This window comes from Euprymna scolopes, chromosome 23, assembly GCF_053919585.1.
Source record: "Euprymna scolopes isolate OS-2025 chromosome 23, ASM5391958v1, whole genome shotgun sequence".
Classification (NCBI taxonomy): domain Eukaryota; kingdom Metazoa; phylum Mollusca; class Cephalopoda; order Sepiida; family Sepiolidae; genus Euprymna; species Euprymna scolopes.
The window spans coordinates 73,668,942-73,691,235 of NC_136504.1; the positions used below are offsets into that span (position 1 = coordinate 73,668,942).

Consider the following 22,294-nt stretch of genomic DNA (forward strand, 5'->3'; position numbering starts at 1 on the left):
CAAAATCGACCCACCCTAACCAGTATATCACTATTTGTTTTTACCAAAGTCACATTACACAATGTACAAGATTTGGCCAAGATATTTTTTTTTTACTATTATGGTTATGGGTTAATGCATAAATATCTATTACACTTAGGTCTAATTTGCAATTGTCTTTATAGCATAATCAGTTTTTAATTAGATCAAGATGCTTCGTCAATTTATTTACTCTGATTCCTGTTTTTCATTTCTTGATTTGTAGGCCTGTCATATTCACTAGTTACCCCTGTTTTCTATTTTGTTTATTTCAAACCACTAAATTTCTTGGAAAAATCTGTGATTTTAATATTTTAAAGTAGTTTTATTATAATCTAGCATGTTTCTATTAAAGAAAAATGCAATAAATACCAAAAATGAAGGGAAAGAAAAATCACTAGGAGATACTGCTTCAACCAGAATCAGCTGTTTTTTGTTTAGATTAGTCGTACACAATGCCGTCACATGGTGGCAGTATGAATTTATTAGACCTGGTTTTTCGTATAAGATTGTAATTCCAGATCGATCCCGGACTAATCAAATTGCTAAATTCCATTTTATTCAGGAACTGGATAACTTTCAGATTACAATCCGATTGTGCTTTGAGTGATCTCACTCAGACAGAATTTTCATTGATCCTGTGTGACGTCACAACGAAAACAAAAACAGTTGTCCAGACATGATTTGCTGTGATCCGATGGACCAAAATATATTAATGAAGTAGAAGCATTGCAGTACAAAATATGATATATCTCTAAAAATAAAAGCAAAATCATACAAAAACTGCTAAATTGTGCAACTGATAAAACCAAACAGGAAAACCATGTAAAAAAATAATTTTATTGGACTTAAGGAGTCGGATAAAAAATTCTGACTCCGACTGTCAATACTCTTAGAAATCTGACTCCGACTCCAACTCCAGCTAAAACCTCTGACTATGACTCAACAACCCTGGTAAAAACACTCCCAGACACATAAAGTACATTTGTGTGAAATTTGAAAAAAATAGGTGCGGCCATTTTGGAGTTCATAGGGAATGAACTCGTACATAGAAACAAAGTGGCGTTTATATTTGTGTAGAGATATTTTATACTATTTATTATTACTTTGTAAGATATTATTTAAAAATTTTAATAATACATTTTTATTAACAAATTTTATCTTTATTAAATAACAGTATTATATATATATATATATATATATATTAAAGGAGATTAGAACAATAGTCTAAAGAGCAGAGTGTATTTTAATGTAATAGTGAAATTACTAGTTTAATTAAAATACAGGAAAGAAAAAGTGCTCGTAATTTAAATATATAATAAGCTCGATAGGTAAATATCCTAGAGCTAATTTAATATTTAATGTGATTGATAATTTAAAAATCAAATTATAATTAAATTAAAAATCCGTTTCATAAGAAGGAACAATAACAAAATTATTTATACGATCGTTTTGGAAAACAGTGTTTTTATTGTGGTAGACATCAAGTTACGGACAATAATTATTACATATAGTTTTTTAATAAACAAGGTTTCCTCGTCAGCAAATATTGTGAAGGGTTTTTACACCATAAATAAACCTAGCATTAAAAGTAAGGCAGATGTATCTTTTAATTTTTCGCCTTTTGAAATCAGGAACTATGGTTAAAGTACTCATATAGATGTTTGCTATAGCTTCATTTTATATTTATGTTCTGTAACCTTTCTTTCAATATCACACAAACATACACACAAAGATTGAACTATATATATATATATATATATATATATATATATATATATATATATATATTAGGGGTGTACCGATTAATCAGCAGGTAATCGGACTAATCAGCCACTTTGCCGATTATTTAGTAATTGGTCGATTTGCTGATGAATCACTTTTCTTTCCTATTAAATTTAAATCATTTCATCACTGCCAAATGACTCATCAGATAGCTTTGACACATTAACATAGTAACTGCTAATTTAGCTTCACATTTAATTAAGTGTCTGGCCACCATTATGGATTTTTTCTTTTATTAAATAAAATTACAAAATACAAAGTACAATTTCCAATTCTTAAATGAATACACTAAAATAATTAGATTAGAAAAAGAAATTACAAATCAACTACAAAGTACAAATTATAAGCTGAAGTTCTGCTGTTGCTCTTCTTCCTCTTCTATTCTAGCTGCCTACCTCCTCTGCTCTCATAGTCTCCTCAATATTTAAAGCTGCATACTTTTAAGTAGAAACGTTAAACTTTCTCTATACTCAGGACATAGCCTGTTCCTCATAGGTTCATACACATTACCACCCGTATTTAAGAGCCTCTCATCCTCCAAGATGAAGGTGGTGTGCTTAAATATTTTAAAGCCAATTTATTCAGCAGTGGTCAGGTCTCCTGTGTCTACTTCCGCCACTGAAATGGATCATCACCTCTTGTGAGTAGTTGTAAAGCTACATAATGATCAAATTCTTTTGTGCACTTAAGCATAAGGGAGTTTAGATTGTGATTCTTGTATTTCTGTTGTAGTTGCAGTCTTCAGGTTTAGCTCAGTTTCTACCTGCTCTAAGTTTTTATTTGGTACTCTAGACTTATTCGAAGCTAATTCATCAAACAGGCTTGAAAGCGATACAGTTTTACTTTCACTTTGATTTTCTTGACTCTCAACAAAGTTTGAAGAAATGTATCCTGCTGATTTTACTTCATTATCATTAGTAGAAGATGTAGAATCCAATTTTTAATAGTGTTTTCTATGTCGTTCTTTTGAAATTTAATTTGGAATCTTGGATTTAGGAAAATAGACACAAGTTTTTATCATTTAGATATGATGAAAATCTTGTTTCTATTGATTCATTGAATTGTTCAACAGTGGTGAGGATTCGACTAAAGTCAGAAATATCAGAATTAGATTGGACAACTTTTGAAAGAAATAACTTCAACGCTAAAACTCCAGGTATTATCATCGATGTGGTTGAAGTTCTGTGACTTGCTTTCATGATTTCTTCAAATGGACTCAGTAACTGTACAATTTCTTAAACAAGTCCCCATTGGTAAGTTGTTAAGGTAGGAATCTTATTATCAATAGTACACGTTACAAGAGTTTTTTGTTCTAAATTTCTTTTCTTTTTTTTTTTTTTTCAATGTTATATTCCACCATGTGATCACTTCTTGAATGAATTTGTTTTTCCAAATTAATCTGATCCTGTATTTCAGTTAATTTGTTAATTGCTAATTATTGATTGATTTAAGTGATTTATATTTCTGTTGGTTGTAATGATTGTCTTTACAGCCTGTTGGGAAAATAATGAGTCATTTATTGAGAGTTGCAATGTATGTATGAAGCATGATAGTCATTCTAAACCCCATTTCCTGACACCAGCAACCATATGTGTTACTGTATCCTGCAAGACTGAGAAAACTTTGTTGAAGATTTTATACTCACTAAGAATATTGTGCAATTCTTTACTTATTCTTGCAACTGTGTCTACACTAGGGAATGGAACAACTTTAATCACAACTCTGCACTGTTCAAAGTCATTAGAAAGCCAATGACTTGTCAAACTCAGAAAAGGAGCATTATCTGTTGTAGCTGTCCAAATGTCTGTAGTCCATAAAATACTGCTAATTTTAGCAAGAGGCAATTTATTTTTTTTTACTTTTGTAAATATATCGAAATTTATTTTGCAGTGAAGTATTTTTTTTTTATGGAATACTGTAACTTGAACTAATAATCCTATTAAATCCAATGTCAGATGTTACAGAATATGGTTGACTATCGACAGCAATTATTTCTCTCGGCAGATAGTGAATCTCTTGTGACCTATGGTCATTAATATCATCTCAAACTTTCTTTTTGGCCAATATTGACTCTATAGTAGTTTGGTGTTTCGCTGGAGGTTCATAGTTGCTGCTACTTGTTCCTAGAATGTCTCTCCCTGAATATTCATTGTGCTTCTTTTTCTTAACTGTAACTTGCTTCTTTTGGATTAACATTTCTAAGATGGTTTAACATATTAATCATTGTAACAGTTTTTGCTGATTTGCCAGCTTTTGATGTGATGGTTTGACATAACTTGCAGACAGCTGTATTCTTATTCTTGGGATTGACATCAAAATACTTCCAGCAGAAACTGATTACCATAATGATTGAAGATTGTTAATATTTAGTTATTTTTTTATGTATTTAAATTATACATAAAAAATTATGACTGATATCTATTTAGTAATTCATTTAAATAGAATATACATTATTTAAACCAGAAAAATAAAAATATGTAATGGTAGCAAACACCCCAAAATAAGGTAACAGGAGTATGACTGATGAAGAATGATTTATTTTCGGTTCACACATCGTTGCAATTTACTGTACAATTCCTCAACATGAAAACTGAAAGATGAAGTAATTTTTTTTGACACATGATTTAAAGTAAAAAATAATGTTAATTTAATAGGAAGTGATTTAAAGTAAAAAATAATGTTAATTTAATAGGAAGTGATTTAAAGTAAAAAATAATGTTAATTTAACAGGAAGTGATTTAAAGTAATAAATAATGTTAATTCGACAGGAAGTGATTTAAAGTAAAAAAATAATGTTAATTCGACAGGAAGTGATTTAAAGTAAAAAAAAAAAAAAAAAAAAAAATGTCAATTTTACAGGAAGAGAATTTTCCATGTGTTTTCCTCTATTTGCCCCAAATTCAGTGCAGTTGTAAGAGCCTGCATGTTAACAGTGTGTTATGTCTGTTATTTGATAATATGGTGTAGACAAATACATGTCTCTAGGGTCTGCCAAATGATTGTGAAAAATGGACCGCATGTTTCCGTGACGTCAGATTTGTGTTAATTATACAAACTATGGAAAAGCAGAAGCGACTTAATGATTTTTTTAAAACCTTTGTTTATCTTCTTCAAACTGGAATTAATAATTAATCTTTGTTATAATTTTGTTAGGTTTTAAGATTTACACAGTTTAACGATTAATAATATTATAAAGATTTGTATATTAAATATGAAATACGGTTTTACTGAATGTTCATTTGGTTACCTACGGGGTTCCATATTTTGTTCGGTAAAAAGAGACAAACAAAATATGAGGAATGCTTAATATTTGTGCAATAATAATTTCAAATTGGTTTTAATCTGGCGATAAAATAGCTGACAAGAGTCATGTTTATATTAAAACTTAATATTTAAAAAAATTTTTTTTACATAATTAAAAATCTATGTTGTAACGGAACATTTTGAAATAATGGAATTTTAATCGTTTTAATCTTTTAAAAATTAATTAATGTTTACGAAGTTTCTTTTTCTTGGCAATTCAACTGATTATAGTATATATTTATTCGAAAAAACACTATTTAAAAAAAAACATAATAATATTAAGTTTATATCAATTTTTTAATTGCAACTTCAAGGTAATTTTTTGTTCAACATTATGTATTTAAAAGAAAATAAATATTTTTTAGTTATTTGAACTCTTATGTTTCATAATAAATAGAAATTTCGATAGATTTAAATATATTTTGTTCGAATTTTGAAAAAATAAATGGGGGGGGGGGACACGCACTAAAAAATATTTCCCCTCGTATATTTTTCAAAAACTGCATTTTATATGTAATTTCATTCTAAAATGAATAAGTATCGAAAATTTCACGAAAATCTGACCACTAGTTGATTTTTGCTAGATTTATTAAATACAGGTATGTTTTCACATTCGGAATGTCTACTACATGGGAACGTTATTTTAAAGCGGCAATTATGTAAACACGATTTTTGTCTCGCAATTTCATTTTTTTTGTTTGATGAAAAAGATTTTTTTTTTAATTATTACTTGTTTATTTTGCCCTTCTTTTAAATGGTACAAAAGTTATACTGATAATATTAAATTATAATAAAGTTACATCGTGTTACATATAGGTTGGGGTAATTCTGTGGTGAATTTTGGCAGTCCCTACATGTCTCTTTGATAAATTTTCACTGGCGAGCAAAAAAGGAGTTACCTTGTCTTCATTTAGAATATGATTTAATTAATATTAATATCACTTATGACGACAGAATTTGCTGATAAATTAGCATTAGAAAACCTCTTAATCGGTAATCTACCAATGTGCTAATCGGTACATCACTAATATATATATATGTGTGTGTGTGTGGAATGTTAATGTTTGTTGGACATCAAATACCGAACAGCCATCTTATTTGAAAAGGCTCTATTGGATTGAAATGCATTTACAATGAGATCAGGCTATGTCTTTGATAATTCTTCTATCTTTTAATATCTCTCTCTCTCTCTCTCTCTCTCTCTCTCTCTATATATATATATATATATATATATATATATATATATATATATATATATATATATATACAGAGAGAAAGAGAGATTAATTTTAATTAAATTCTAATGAAATTCAACAAGAATACCTGTCCACTGAAAATCTGAGAATAGTTTTTAATTGACGATTAAAACTGTTACCTTTTCATAAAATTTGAGACATCTGAGTTTTCATAAATATTTGACTCCATTTTTCACCCTTTTCAAAAGGACTAAATTAAACTAAATATAGCCCATATTTCAAATCCAGCAACTCTGTTTCTAAATCCATATAAAGATACTGCATTACAAATATCTACACCTTGTGCCAGAATTATATGCAAATCAATATTTTTGTTCTAACTCTGATAGTTTTCAATGAAAATTTGTGAAACTGCACAAGTTATACGGCAACAGTAACGCATGCGCAGATATAAAATTTTAAGCTGATCTGCGCAGTAGCGAGCAAACAACAGCCATTTTGGTGACTTGCAGTTTTTTTTCACCGTGCAAACTTTTCATGCAAGATGGGACGTAAAGGTGCTTTAAGTCAAGCTGAGAAGTCTAAAATAATAAGATTTGCACCTTAGAAATTGACAAAGAATTATACCGTGATCATCGTACAATCAAAAAATATTGTACTAACCCTCAACTTTGCTATGGACGTTCTGACAAAGGGAAAATTCATAAGAAATCATGTCACGTCAAACAATGAGCATGATCAAGAGAGAAGTTCACCGTAACCCACTTGAAACTAGCAAACAAGTTTTTGAAAAAGCTGGCGTTCCTGATGTGCTCAAATCAACTCGTTGCCGTATCCTGAGGACAATTAAAGAATTTGGAAAGCCAGAGGTCCACCCTCAATTGAAAGATATCCACAAGAAAAAGAGGATGGAGTGGGCAAGAAGGTGAATTTTCAAACTGTTTTGTTCACCGATGAGTGTCAAGCGACCCTTGATGGACCCGATGGGTAAAGGAGAGGATGGTACCATAATGAGGGTCTACGTCCCCAAAGGATCAGACGTCAACAAGGAGGTGGTGGTGTGATGTTCTAGGCTGCAATCATTAGCAATGAGCTAGTAGGACCATTCAGTCGCAGATAGTGAAAATTTCTGCCAAACTCTACATTGACTTCATTAAGGAACACTTGGAACCTTGGCACAAGAAGAATTTGGCATTCTGGAAAAAGATGGTATTCATGCATGATAATGCACCGTCTCATTTTGCAAGGATAGCCACTGAATATTTGGAGAGAGTTTTTGCCAAACATGGGAAAATAATGCGATGGCCAGCCTGTTCTCCAGATTTAAATCCCATCGAAAATCTGTGGAGCATCTTGAAACAAAATATTTACTCCGGAGGAAGGCAGTACAACTCCAAGGATGACCTGGAATGCTATTCTGACTGCTGCCAAATACATTTCATCAGATGAAATTGAAAATTTGACATCTTCAATGGACCAAAGGCTTTTTACTCTTGTCAATAAAAATGGCAATTATATAAGATATTGTTTGTACTATGAAATCATATTGAAGTTGTTTGTTCTTTATTATTGTTGTTCTCAATTTACAAATTCATAGAATAATCAATGTTTTGATGATCTTTTAGCATTTTACCATATTTTAGCATTGGTTTGCATATAAAGTTGGCATGCTGAAAAAAATGGAAATCACCAAAATAGCTGCCAATTGTTTATTACTGTGCAGATTAGCTTAAAATTTTAGATTTGCACTTGTGTTAGTGTTACCACAAATTTTCATTGAAAACTATCGGAGTTAGAACAAAAATATCGATTTGCATATAATTCTGGCACGGGTGTATTTCAAATTATTCCTTGGTATCACTTTGCATTATAATAAAGACATTATAATGACTATATGAAAAATCGTCTTTTTTTTTTGTTTGTTTTTTTTGTAGTCATGAGATAACCGATGCATTTAGTTGTTGTCTTTTCTTTTTATTCATTTAATGTGACTTAATAGATACTAACTGGTTGCCAAGTGTTGCCCGGTCGTACAATATGCTTAAATATGATACTTTAATTTATGCAAATTGCACATCTATTATTATAGAATCAACCCTCTATATTACGAGGAATAATTTACCCAGTGGACTAATTCACAAAAGAAATTTAAAAAAAATAATAATGATAATATCGGTCATCAAATTCCGTCTGTGTTTGTTTACAATATCACGTCAGCTGTTATTTGGGTTTGACGATGAATACCTTGGAAAAGTCACTTCTGATTAATGTTTTGTTTTGAAATATGCAAACGAAGAAATGATTTGCGGCGATTTTAAATGGTACTCTTCTTTTATCATAAATTGAACTCATAAATAAGAAAAAAAAAAAAAAAAAAAAAACAAGTAAAATGGTGAGGTACACCCAGGTTTGAACAGGGGACTATTCAATCTGTAGTTGAATGCTCTACCACCGAGTTATATCTCCAGATGACAATAAATCTGTTTTAAGAAATGATTTACTGAGATTTTATTTTTTTTCCCTTGGTCGATGTAATGTAAAAATTCTTCTTTTTTATCTATAAGAGAGAACGATTATTTTAAGATCAGATTTTTTTCAATTTTTGAAAATGATTTGGTGAGAATTTATTTCCGGTGTTGCCAAAAAATGCTGGATTAGGAAAAAGAAATAGCCAGAAAATCCTCAAGATTTTTAACTTTAATAGCTAAAATTTTCAAAAACTAACTCGAAACAAAAATATCTCCAAAAAGAAAAGACACTATATTTTAACTTTCTACCCTATATAATATTATGAGTATACAAAATATTTCGTGTTTTCACATTTCACACTCAATATTTTTGGAATTATATATTGAATCGGTTGGCTCCCCAGAAGGTTTTCAAATTTTATCAACTATTTACCTGTTTTTCGGAGAGGGTATATTTTGTTTTGTAAGAAACAAATCATAAAATCAAACAGTTTTAAATTGAAATATATTACAAATTAAACATCACAATAATGGTGTACCTAAATATTTAATATTGCCAAATAAATTCTCCTCAAATGTCAGAAAAATTAATATTTGCAAAATAAGAATTAAAAACAAAATCTGCAAAACGCAGCCACCACATTTATATGTGTATTAATAGATTTTAGAACCATTTTGAAGAGGAGTTTGGGTAGGGTTAGTAAAAATGGCACAAATGTATAAATGGGAAAAATAGCACAAGATCTTTGAGAATATATATATATATATATATATATATATATATAAAGGGAAAACATTAAGTAGTTTGTCAATTTAAAAAAAATATATTTAAAAGCAGATAAGGATCCTTAACTATTCCCCTTCAAAAAATGAGATTTTGATTTTTTTTTTTAGGCGACTACATGTGAATATCCTAAAAATAATATTTTAGAATCTAAATGGGGGTTCATTTTTTTCATATAAATGTTTATTAAAATGATCCCTCATTTCTAGAAAATTGTCTTTTTGAGACAGATAACTGTCTAATCTTAAGTCTGACTCGCAGTGTAATAAAACCACATGAAATCACCTTAAAAAGTAAAACATACAGAATTTATCTCCCATAGCAGTCTTGAATCCTAAACTAGTAAAAAGCCTTGGAAATAAGGGTGTTACTTTACATTAAATTAGGCATCACTTTTCCTGGCCACCATCATTCATGATCGAGTATATTTTTGTTTGCTCCGAATATTTTAAAAATAAAAAAATGTGATTAAATATTTGCCAATTTTACAATATCTTTTTAATTTCAGTTTGTGTGTATTATTTTTAATTTAAAAAAAAAAAAAAAAAACTAACATTAAAATATAGTATCTGTTCTGATACTATACTTTATCTTCTCTGTCCTTGGTCAGATTGAGGATTAAAAAAAAATGTTACTCCAATCCTGAATTGGGAGTAGCAAGGTTTTCATTACATTAAAAATTGACCTTGCATCTATCTTTACCATCGTAGGAAGGCAAGTAAATTTTTTTCCATCTGTGGAAAACTTTATTTCTGTTTTTAATGCTTGCTCCAAAATAAACGCAATAAACTTCACTACTGCGTCTTAAAAACATTGGTTCACGCTAACAATTAAATGTAATAATAAACATTGAAAAAAATTGTAAAAAATAAGTAAAATCATGAATGTTGGCTCTTTGTTAAAGTGTAAAATAGTTGACAGTCGGGAAATTGTAAACAATAGCCAAAATCAACAAATACCTTATATCAAACGCAGTAAAATTCAAGTATCTTTTATACATGCTGAAATTGTTTACATTCTTTTTATTTCATTTCTTTTAGATGTCTTTACAAAAAATAACTGGTTGCTTGTCGCTTAACTGTTGGGGACTTCATTCTTGAAAAACTGTATAAAAAATCTGACTACTACTAACTCTAAATTTGGAAGTATAACTCGAATTTAGAGTTAGTGGTAGAGTAAGTCGTTTGTTTACAACTTTTCAGGAATTAACTCTTCCTACCCATTAAACGATCATTTGTTTATTTTTTTTAATTCAGTGTGTAACATTTGAAATTAGAAAAAAATTTAGGTTTAGCACGTTAAAATATACATGTTGGTAGATAATTGAATTTAACTTTGTTGCTTTTTTTTTTAATTTTCGACTGTTAACTTTTCTACACTTTTACCAAGTGAATAAATACTTTTAAATTAAGAGAAGTGCTTAGATCATATTTTAATCTATAGAAGCTGGAACGCCCCCCCCCTAAAAAGTACTTGGAAAAATCGATTTTATAGCAAGTTAACCAAAAATAATTGTGAAAAAAAAAACAAAAAAACAGTCAATAAATAATTATGAAAAATAACTGCTACTTTTCTACCTGAATGAGTTTAGTTTGTGTTTTAAAGTATTTTCAAGTGCTTTTCTTTATTTTTTTTTAACCTTAAATTGCAGGTTTGTGAATATCAAATATCTCCAGATTTTCTAGAAAAAACTCGCTAGCCGCTAGATCAAAATTTTACCTGTTAGATTGCAAACAAAATCTCCAGATAGTGGAAATTCCCCTGTAAAAATTCTTTTTTATCTATAGAGAGAATTGAGTTTTTAAGATCGGATTTTTTCTATTTTCGATACTTATCGGATGATTTTTGTACAAAACCTATCTAAGAACACTGCCAGAAATATAAATTAGCTTTGTGTGAAATTTGCAAAAGATAGGCTCAGCCATTTTGGAACCTATAAGGGGAAAAAAAGTCACACACACACACACACACGCACAAATTCACTTTTATATAATAGTAGAGATTTCAGTCATCCTATTATAAATTTTCGTACTATCTGCCTGTGTGTGTGTGTGTGTGTGTGTGTGATGCAGTTTTATTTCAGCCTACAGGCAATCCACCCAGGCAAGTAAGGTACCGAAATTAAGCTTATGACCCAGCGGATGTTTTACTGATATTTATATCCATGTTTGGTGTATGGAAATGCAAAAAAATAACGATTTACTAAACATTTTATTTACTGGATATTTTCGGTACAAAGACTCAAGTTTGTCCAGCTGGGCAAACTTGAGTTATTGTTTTCACAAAGTAACCTTTCTTTTTTTTTTTCTTTTTTTTTAAATTTTTTTTTATTGAAAACCCTAAAAAAATTTGAACATATGAAACTGCATAATTGTTAAACATTTGATCAAGCCATGAAATTTGTTTTCTTTAGAACTGAGAAAATATTCAATCTGAAATCTTAATATCAAATCTTTGTTGCTGCTGTGATTTAACATGTCAAACTTTGCAGTCAATATTCTTGTCTTTTATTTTTCCCCTGTTTTGTGACAAAATTATTACTGTTTATGCAAGTTAATTTAACTTTCCCTTTTATTTTTTTTGTCCAGATTGTGTGCCAGAATGAAGAGACTGAATCTCACAAGATTACTATTTGTTTGTACGACGATTGCTTTTTGGGGAATTTTATGGTTTGCTATGGACCATGGCAATCCTTTAAAAAATTATACAACAAAAAGCATTAATATGAAAGATATTGACTTGCGGGTGATTGTTATTGTCTATAATCGTGCTGAATCCGTGATGAAATGTTTGTCCACTTTGAATGATGCTGAGTACTTAGGTGACACCGTCCATGTTGATGTCTGGATTGACAGGTCAACTACTGGCACTATTCATGAGAAGACATACCAAGCTGTTTCAAGTTTCAAATTTCTGCATGGCACTTACCAAGTTCATAATCATACCAGACATGTGGGACTCTACGGCCAATGGTTACAAACATGGCAACCAAGTGAGGATTCTAAAGAAATTGGAATCATTCTTGAAGATGATGTAAATGTTTCTCCATTTTTCTATCGTTATTTAAAAGCTGCTCATAAAAAATATGACAAATATCCAGAAATTAATGGATACGCTCTTCAAAGTATAAGTATAAAGCACGCTGGAGATGCTGGACATTTAAAAGCACCTTTAGGAAATGCTGTGTTTTTGTATCCGATTCTTGGCACTTGGGGATTTTCTCCAAATGTTAAAAACTGGATCAATTTTCTTAAATGGTTTAAGATGGCATCAAAGAAACCGAATTTCAAACCAATAGTTCCAAACATTCTGCCAACAAAATGGTATTTAATGCACAGCGGAAGAGGACCTAATCGTAGGATGTGGTCTATGTGGCACATACATTATGCATATATAAACAGAGAACTTACATTGTACAGTAACTCTATTAGAGATGGTGTAGGTTTTACAGTTGGTAGAGCAGAAAAGGGTCTTCATTATAAGAAAGCAGCAGAAATCAGTGTCGGACCCATTATCAAAACGTGGAATACATCTTATGTCATGTTTCCAGACCAACCAGTCATCTTAGATATTCATGGTCATATGGTAAGTGACAAACACATGGCCTGGGGAATTCATACTAAGTAAAACAACTGTTTTTAAAATCTTTTCAAAGAAATGATGTTAAATCATTGTTGAGTGAGAAAAAATGGTTTAAAATGAACAAAATTCTTGGGAATAGAAATATTCCATTTTCTTTTATTCTTTTTAAAAATTTTCAATTATTGTGGTTCAACCACTAAAAAGATCTTTTTTTTTAAAAAAAAATCATTTCTGTTTTGGCAAACTTATTTTTTCAAGAAATGTTATTAATATATGCACATATTTGTGTGTATATGTTTTTGTTTACAAAAGAGTAAGTCCCATCTTCATTTGTTGTTTTTAAAATCACTTAAAATTTCATTTTTAATTTTTTATTGCTGATAAATGATGCAACCAAATGGGTAAAAAAAAAATGGATTACAATTTGGTACATTTTATTTCGACAGATTTTTGCCATATCTTTATATTTTAAAGTTTTTATTATTGAAAAAAAATCTTAACAAAATAAGATTATAAAATGAATGATATAATCATTTTATTTCATAAAAAAGGTTAAGTTTATTCAATAAATTATTTTTAATATATTCAATGTACTATAATTTCACTTGTATCAATGTTTATTAATGTATTTATTATAAATACTAGCACAAAACAATGCACTTTTCTGTTGCATAGTTTTTTGGGCAAATTTAACACATTTTGAAATGACATTCATGAATGAAAAAAATTAAGTCTTCACTGAAGCATTGGTGGTGTTCACAAACAATCCTTGCAGTATTTGAACTACAGATTGAATGCAACTTTTGGTTAGTTTTGAGGCAAAAACTAATTTATGAATTTTTAGATTTTATTATTATTGCATTTTTGTTAGCATTTGGAAGATCAAAGGATTTTGAGGTCAATTTTTGACAAATAATTAATGGAAGCGTTTTTCTCAAAATTATAAAAAATGGCAATTTCTGTCAATTTGACAGAGAAGATGCCAAATAAGATTATATTAATATTACTTTCCAGCTGATTAGAGTAGCCCTTCTCTAAAATGAAAATGCATTTTCATTTCAAAGAAGGCTATGGGGCCTACCATAATCATCTTTAAAATAATATTAATGTTAAAAGAATTTTTTTATTTCAGATATTAAAACTGGAATCTTATTTGGCACATGCATCACTTTCACAGCCATTATTAAATTAAAAGAATAAGAAATGAGTTAATAAAATTGGTTAAAAGGAAATTTTTTGTGCAAGTGTAAATATTAAAAAAAAAAAGATATGAATAAAAGAAAACAAGACATTTAAAATGATTTAAAATTTATTGCAATAGATTAAAGAGTGTCTATATAAACAAGTAATAGAATTTCTTCAGCTGACTTTATTCATTCTGCTGACTTTATTATTTCCTTGCAAACATTTATTCAACAAAGAAAATAATAAAATTACATTTCTTTTGCCTTTTTTTTTTTTTTTTGCTTTTCTTTGAAGATCCATCCACAAAATTATGTTCATTATCAAAGTTTAATAATTCAGAATTTATAAATATTACTCACCATCTGTTTACAGATTAGCGTTACTCTATGAACCACAGTTATCTTGCAAATATCCGTTCAATCTCATAAAAGGAGGCTAACAGTATAATTAATTGAAGACATTATTTTTTTTAAAGGTATAAATAAAAATGTAAGGGAATTATCATGTAAACAATGACATAGTTTTAGTTACAGTATGTTAATGATCATTGTATTTCATTTTTAATGACTACAATACAATTGAAACTTCATCAAAAAATATATATGGTAAATAAAAAGATACACATTTCTGTGAGAAATTCATTCACTAAATTTTTGTTTCTTAAAAATTTCTAGTAGAAAAAGTGAATGGTTAAAATAAACAAAATCCTTATAAAATACTCATTTGATGAGGGTGCGAGTTTTGATAATTAAAAAAAAAATACAAATTATTTTTTGTGGGGAAGGGTTAGTCATTAAATTCCCATATTTATGAATCAAACTAAAACAAAATGAGACCAAGTATATTTTCAGTAATGCAGTTAAAATAAATTCAGCATGATGTTACTTAAGCCCTTCTATGAAGAAAACATTTAAATTTGTCTATAAATAAAAGAAATATTTATTATTTACAAAAAATAAACATTTGTAACTTTTCTGACTTGAAAACTCAAAATTCTAAAAATGACTTGTTTTTTCACTGTTTTCTCAAAGCCCTTTTGTGAGGGGCAGAAGAATCGTCTACAAATACTTATACATGATAACGACATAGAAGCCGTCCAGATGAAGTCAAAAAGAGAGCTGAAAGTACACTTTCTTGTATTCCTAGTAAAGAACAAATCTAGGTTTTTATATAGACATGCAGACTATTATTATTATTATTGTTGTTGTAAGGAGGAAGCTGTATTGTACTTTCATTATTTATTTTTTTTTTTTTGTCTGAGAGCAACATCTAGTACCAGTCAGGTTATGTTAATTTTTTTAAATTTCCACCAAAAAAGAAATTTTCACTGAAAAGTTTGTTTTTGATAATAAAAATAGTTGGGTTTCGATTAAATCGGCTTTGTTCAATTGAAACAATGTATTTGTATTATTCAAACTATTCTTCTCATTGGTTGTCATTTTCACATTACACCAACCAAAACATAAAAATAACAACTAAAATGAGAATACAGCTATGTATAATAGAAATTATTGATGCTCATCATAAAAATTCTTGAACAATGTGTTTTTAAAGAAATAAATATAAATGAATCAATGATACTTGAAGCACCTCATAGTCAAAAACAACCAAAGGAATACATTTTGTCTTAGCACCAGTTTCTTTTACTTCCAGGTAAATTAAACAACATACTTACCTTCACAAATATTTTTACAAAATATTTTGTTTTGTACTTCAGAGATTTATAAATAAAAAATAATTTTTGTTAAAAAACGTTACAAATCTTAAACAAAATGTATAAACAAAACAAATAAAAAAAAAACATTGAAATAAGTAAATACTGTGCAGATTTATTTAAAAAAAAATACATGGTTTTATTTACAAAACTTTACATTGCAGATATGGTGCCCCTATTTATTTGACTCTCCACGAGGCACAATGTCAGTTTTTAATGCAGGAAAAATCCAAAAATAGTCATCTCTGGATTGGAACAAAAATCAAAATTGCTTCAGTCTAGATGGACTTCTTCTTTGTTGACCCAAACCAGAAAACATAAGGTGTGTTATCAGATACTACACTATGTTCGTAGCTAAAAAAGGCACTCAGACAGTGAAGATGGAATTTTTCTAGATAAAATAATCGACCTCATGTCTAACTTTGCCCCCTATGTAAAGTAAATATTAACACCTAATTCTTTTTTTTTATTTGTTTGTTTCATTTGTTTATTATAAAAAGTTGAATATTAAAATTTTTTATTTAATTATGTTTGTAAAATAAATAGTTAATATAATGCCCACTCCTTTTTTTTTTTTTTTTTTTTTCAAAGCTCCAAAAATTTGTAAACCTTTGGAGTAAATTTGTTTCATTTATAAATTTTGAATTAAAAACTATAACTTCTTTTAATTCAAAATTTGTTATTTTTATATATTTCTCAAATTTCCTAAATAAAACATTTTGTAAAGAAAGCTGCATATATTTTGTGTATAATTTAACTAGAAGTAAAAATAAAAAACGTCCTTTCAGTAGTTAATGATTTTTGCTTCAAGTATAATTGATTCATATAAATATATATTCTTTGAAAGAAATAAATATAAAGGGTTTGGATTTTTAATAGTAAAAATTGTCATTCAACTCAATTTGAAAATATTTTTCTTTCATTTATATTTGGTGTGGTGGTTGCCTTCAGATTACATCAGTGCGATGCTAAACCTGTTCCTTTCAACTACTGGCATACTAGCATTACTGAAATGACACTTGGTTATAAAAAGAAATAAGTTAAAATTATAAATGCTGAAGCTTTTTTGGTATAAAGAAACTGTTTTATTTTTTTATATATACAATATATTGATTTAAACTAATTATATCTTTTGTTCTTCTAAAAACAGGGGTTACCAAATATTTTGTTGTTTGTTATGAGCTTTTATTGATCTTTTAATATTTTTCTTTTTCCTTAACAATCTGTAAGAATTTCTCACAAAATTCCTGTAAGCCTTCAAAAATTGTCTTTGTATCATGTTTAAAACATCTTGCAAACTGATCAATTGATATTTGAATTTCTTTAAAATGCTTCTCAAAAATCATCCAAAAATTTAATGACCAAAAGTTTATTTCAATTAGAAACTAAGAAAATGTTTACTTTTAAGTCTTTATTCATTCTATAAGTGTATGAAGGCAACCGTTTTTTACCATTTCATATTTGAAACATGACAATACAAACAAAAGAGAATCAAGAAAAATGATCACAATAAAAAATGTCATTCAGAAAAAATTTTCTGAAGTCACAAATATCAACAGATTTATTACTTTTGTGATTAGATTACTTCTCCTTTTATCATTAAGTTAATTTGACCATCAGAAATATTTTTCTCCTTTAAAATATCTGGAAGTCAATATTGACCTTGTTGAGGACTTCTGTATTTAAAACAGCACATCCTTTAAGAAAATTGAGTTCTATTAACTGGCCTAGAAAGTGGCCATAGCTGCTGACCCAACAGCATGATACTTTTTACTTTTAGAGCTGGAAAGTTACCCACAAGGGATGTTACTTGCTCACATGACCAAAGATTTCAGAACCTGTTGTCCATCTCAATACCACAACTCTGTTTGCTAAAACAAAAAAAAAAACAACAAAAATAAATACAACTCACTCACTGACATTTGTCAGTTTATCTCAGTTGAAAGGTTAGGGGTCTTAAGTCCTGATACTTCACAATTAAGACATTGGATGGATGACATTATAAAAATGAATCCTAAGAAACTACTTAGATATTCCAACACATCTCCCTCGCTATCAAGCAAAGCAAAGCCATATCCAGTATAACATGCACAATGTCTAAGACATGATGAAGAAAATGAAAACAGACTTTTCCTTATGTGCAGGCAAGTAAGTGTATTGAAATATACTTTTATTTCTGTTTTATGTTTTCTGCTGCGAACATTTCAGAAATATTAATGGTTCCTTAGTGTTTTGTACAGACAGTTATATTTTAATGTTTGTATAAATTATCTTTTTGTGCATTTAATTACAGGAAAGTTAGTTTTTAATTCTGAAATATCCTTTCCTGTATAAAATCTCTTTATGTAAGGTTAGTATATAAATACTTATGAAATGTATTTAAACTCATGTTGAAAATGTATTGTCTGTTTTATATTTTGCTAATTTTTTCAGGTAAACAAATCTTCAATTAAAAATGTATAAAAGCTTTAGTGATCCCTATCAAGACGGAACAACCTTCATTTAATTTGCTATTCTTAAATGTTCCTCATAGACTCATCTTATAAAAAAATTTAATTTTAAATCCAAAATTCTCACCAATATCTTTAATGATGGCATGATAAACATGTCTGTTCCTTTTTGAAACTAGGTCAGACATTTGAAAGCTTGAATTCACCAATCCATGGATGTCATTTTTTTTTTTTTTTTTTTTTTTTTTGTAAATCATGAAAGGAAGATTTGAAAAAATTATTAAAAATACTTTAGCTAACAATTTTTTTTAATCTATTTAAATCTAAATAATAATAAATTTGTTTTGATAGTATAATTGACATAAGTAAACTTTGTCTAAATTTTAAGACATAATATAGACATTATTTTTTTTTTCTTTTGTTTTCACATTCTCTCTCTTTTTCCTCATTTTCATCTCTTTACTGTCATAAGAAAATATTTTTAAAAATAGCTAATAAAAAGTTGAGGTTTATCATCATAAATCTTCTTCCCTCTTTCAACTAAAATTTATCCATAATAGTCACTGAACATAATAGTAAACATGTTCAATCCTAAAATTGTCATCTTAGCAGATTTCGAGAAAAAATTCCTTCTATTTGTAAATGAGGAATTTTTCAATGTGTTTTTACTTGCAAATATTAATTTATGCATATATTATGCTTTGATCCAAACAAGCATGCAATATTGAAAAAATAGCCCCAGTGATGAACAGATATTCTAATTCGAAATAAGTTTTTGAGAGAATAAATAATACACGTTTTAATATTGATAACTGGTCGAGTTTGGGATCAGAGAATTACAAATGTATAAATTTTAGAAGTTTAATAGAGTTTTTACTGGTTTTAGAAAAAAATAGGGTTTGTATTACTGTACACATAGATTCGAAAAAGTTGTCAAAAAACAAATATATAACAAATAAATGTTATCAAAGGCAAGATAAGTTACTTTTCTACCAAACTGGATATATTTTTTGTGTTTTTATTCAATGTAACATGTTTATTCAGCTCGAAAAACATGCAGTGTTTACCGATGTATTGGACAATTCAAAATGGCGGCCGACTCTCTCTTAAACACGGTAAGTTCGAGAAAAGATGTTATAAATAATAAACTAGACAAAATACTATTAAAAAACACCGAATATATGTCAACCTATGTCACGGTAATATATATTGAGCGAATTTCTAACAGTATTTTGTCTAGTTTATTATTTATAACACCTTTTCTCGAACTTAAGTGTTTAAGAGAGAGTCGGCCGCCATTTTGAATTGTCCAATACATCGGTAAACACTGCATGTTTTTCGAGCTGAATAAACATGTTACATTGAATAAAAACACAAAAAATATATCCAGTTTGGTAGAAAAGTAACTTATCTTGCCTTTGATAACATTTATTTGTTATATATTTGTTTTTTGACAACTTTTTCGAATCTGTGTACAGTAATACAAACCCAAAAAATAATTAAAACAATTTTTTTAAAAATAATTTAAGTGTTGAAAAACATTTTTGTAACCAAAAATATTTCAAAGTTTAAAATGAGATTAAGTTGGCATTGTCTATGAATTGTAGTTTAGTCTCACTTAAGCATGTTAGAAGTTTTGGTAAAATGCTTAACAAGTGAAAAATATTTTTACTGACATACAAAAAGGTTAAAAGAAGAATTTTTTTATGTGCCCATTTTAATAGATAACATTTTCTTACCAATTTTTTAACAATACAACAGTTTATATTGTATATATTAGTAGATTCAATTTTAACTGGGGTAATTACAAACTGTATTGCATTTTTTCCTTAATGGCTAATAATTGATATTTGAACTTGTGATATCATTTCAACTCGTATTCATTTTGGTTACTTTCCTATAATTTTTTTTCGTAATTACTTTTATTTGAAACTGATTACATGATCCACAGAAAGATGAAACACAATTTATGCTATTTTATAACATTCCATTAAAAGCAGATTTGTATTAAATAAAAATATGTGAATGGTGTCATCATCCGTTTTTTTTTTGTTTTTTTTTTTTGCATATAATTTTTATTCATGTAAAACAAATATTTTTACCACATTGAAAAATATTAATAGATAATGAAAAAATTTTTTTTCAACAACTGAAACATTATGGTTGTTGTGTGTGTGATATATATATATATATATATATATATATATTGGCTAATTTTTATCTGTTTTCTTTGTTTATTATGCACGCCTTCATGATTAACATTTTCTGTTGCTGAACAAATTAATATTTGATTTACTGACTCCCTATCTTGACTCACTACCAATACTAAGATGTTTTACATAAAATGAGGACATTTTTTTCTTGGTTGCTTTTTGAAATCAGTCGTAAAATCTCGAATCAATTGCTATTCATGGTGCAAATGATCAACTGGTTTGTAGACAAATTTTTTTGTTAAATGGATTTTTACCTTTTTTTTTTTTTTTTTTTAAAGTGGGGTTTATGCTTTTATTAGATTTTTCAGAAAATACTTTTGATTTTTCAGTTCCCCATTCGAAGCCTTACTTGAAAAAGGAAAATGTATTTTCTTATTTGGTTCTTTGAGTTCTGCTGAGTTTTTGTTTTTATTGAGTTTGACTTTTTTGTTAATAATATTTACTAATTTTATTAAAAACATTTTTAAAAATGCACGATTTGCTGTTATTTATTTTTGTAATGTATCAAAGATTTTTTTTTTAAATCTTTTGCAATGCATATTATGAAAATCCTATTCTGACTAAATGGCAAAAATGATTACATTTTTAATTATTATACTCTTAAGTATGTACAAAATGACTCTGAGTGAGCAAAAAAAATCTTTTCTCCAATCAAATAAATACCGGCTTTTTTTTTATATGCTCAAATTTGACATATGCAAATTAAGATGCGGTCGAATTTGAGCATATGTTGCTTTTTCATGTCCTATCGGTGGGGTTTTGAGTTTTGAGCGTCGCACACACACACTTGTACCCTTGGCCACTTGTTTCCATGACTGTTGTCACTTGCTGAAAACAACTGAACAGCTCAGAATGCAGAACACAGAATATATAGCATTAACCAAAGTAGGAAGTGTGGAAACTGTTAAAAGGCTCAACAGTGCTCAGCATAGTGATGAGGGCTCAGCATAGTTATGAGGGCTCTGCATGTTGAAGCAAAGGACAAAGTGTGGCGGAAAGACTAAATTAAGAGAACACAAAGAAAAGCAAATACAGCAGCAACCATCAGCAGCAAACCCCAAGGAGGACTAAATGCAGGAGACAAAACGAAAACATTGACCACATTGATACTGGAAGTAACGAGGGTGATTACTTATAGCAATTCCACTCCCTAACTATCAGTGCTAAATGCATGGATATTTAACCAAGAAACTCAGAGACAAAGCGTATATGACCCTAAATATCAGACCATCCCACCTGAAATGTAGAACACGCCATACACTCCACTTGGAAATTGATTCTGGAGTTTCCAGCAACACACCTTCATTAAGAACGCTCCAACAAATGCATGAAACATCACTAAAAGCCTCCATTCTGCAACCCTGCTCACATGTGAAATTCACCTCATACACGCTGACTGAATTTGATGTCTTGGAACCATCCACTTTCCATGCCAGTATAGTAGCTTAGAATGGACACATTTCCACCCAAGTAATCATGGGTAAATACAGCTAGTTTTAATAAAACAAACTGCATTTCTTTTTTTCTTTGTATTCACCCCCACCTTACGCAGACAAAGGAGTTTTGTAGGAAGTGTTAAAGGAATGATAACCTATA

The 22,294-nt window shown here is 28.8% G+C and overlaps 1 protein-coding gene across 2 annotated transcripts in view; it reads left to right on the forward strand.

Annotated features, from left to right (window-relative positions):
* The window catches only part of LOC145246007 (uncharacterized), a 124,381-nt gene extending 105,601 nt beyond the window's left edge, over positions 1-18,780 (forward strand). For both annotated transcript variants that reach the window (XM_080107811.1, XM_080107812.1), the window contains one exon: positions 12,143-18,780. In XM_080107811.1, the coding sequence (XP_079963937.1) occupies positions 12,143-13,181 (1,039 nt within the window). In that variant the 3' untranslated portion in view covers positions 13,182-18,780. The remainder of the gene's footprint in view (positions 1-12,142) is intronic.
* Positions 18,781-22,294: the final 3,514 nt, after the last annotated feature.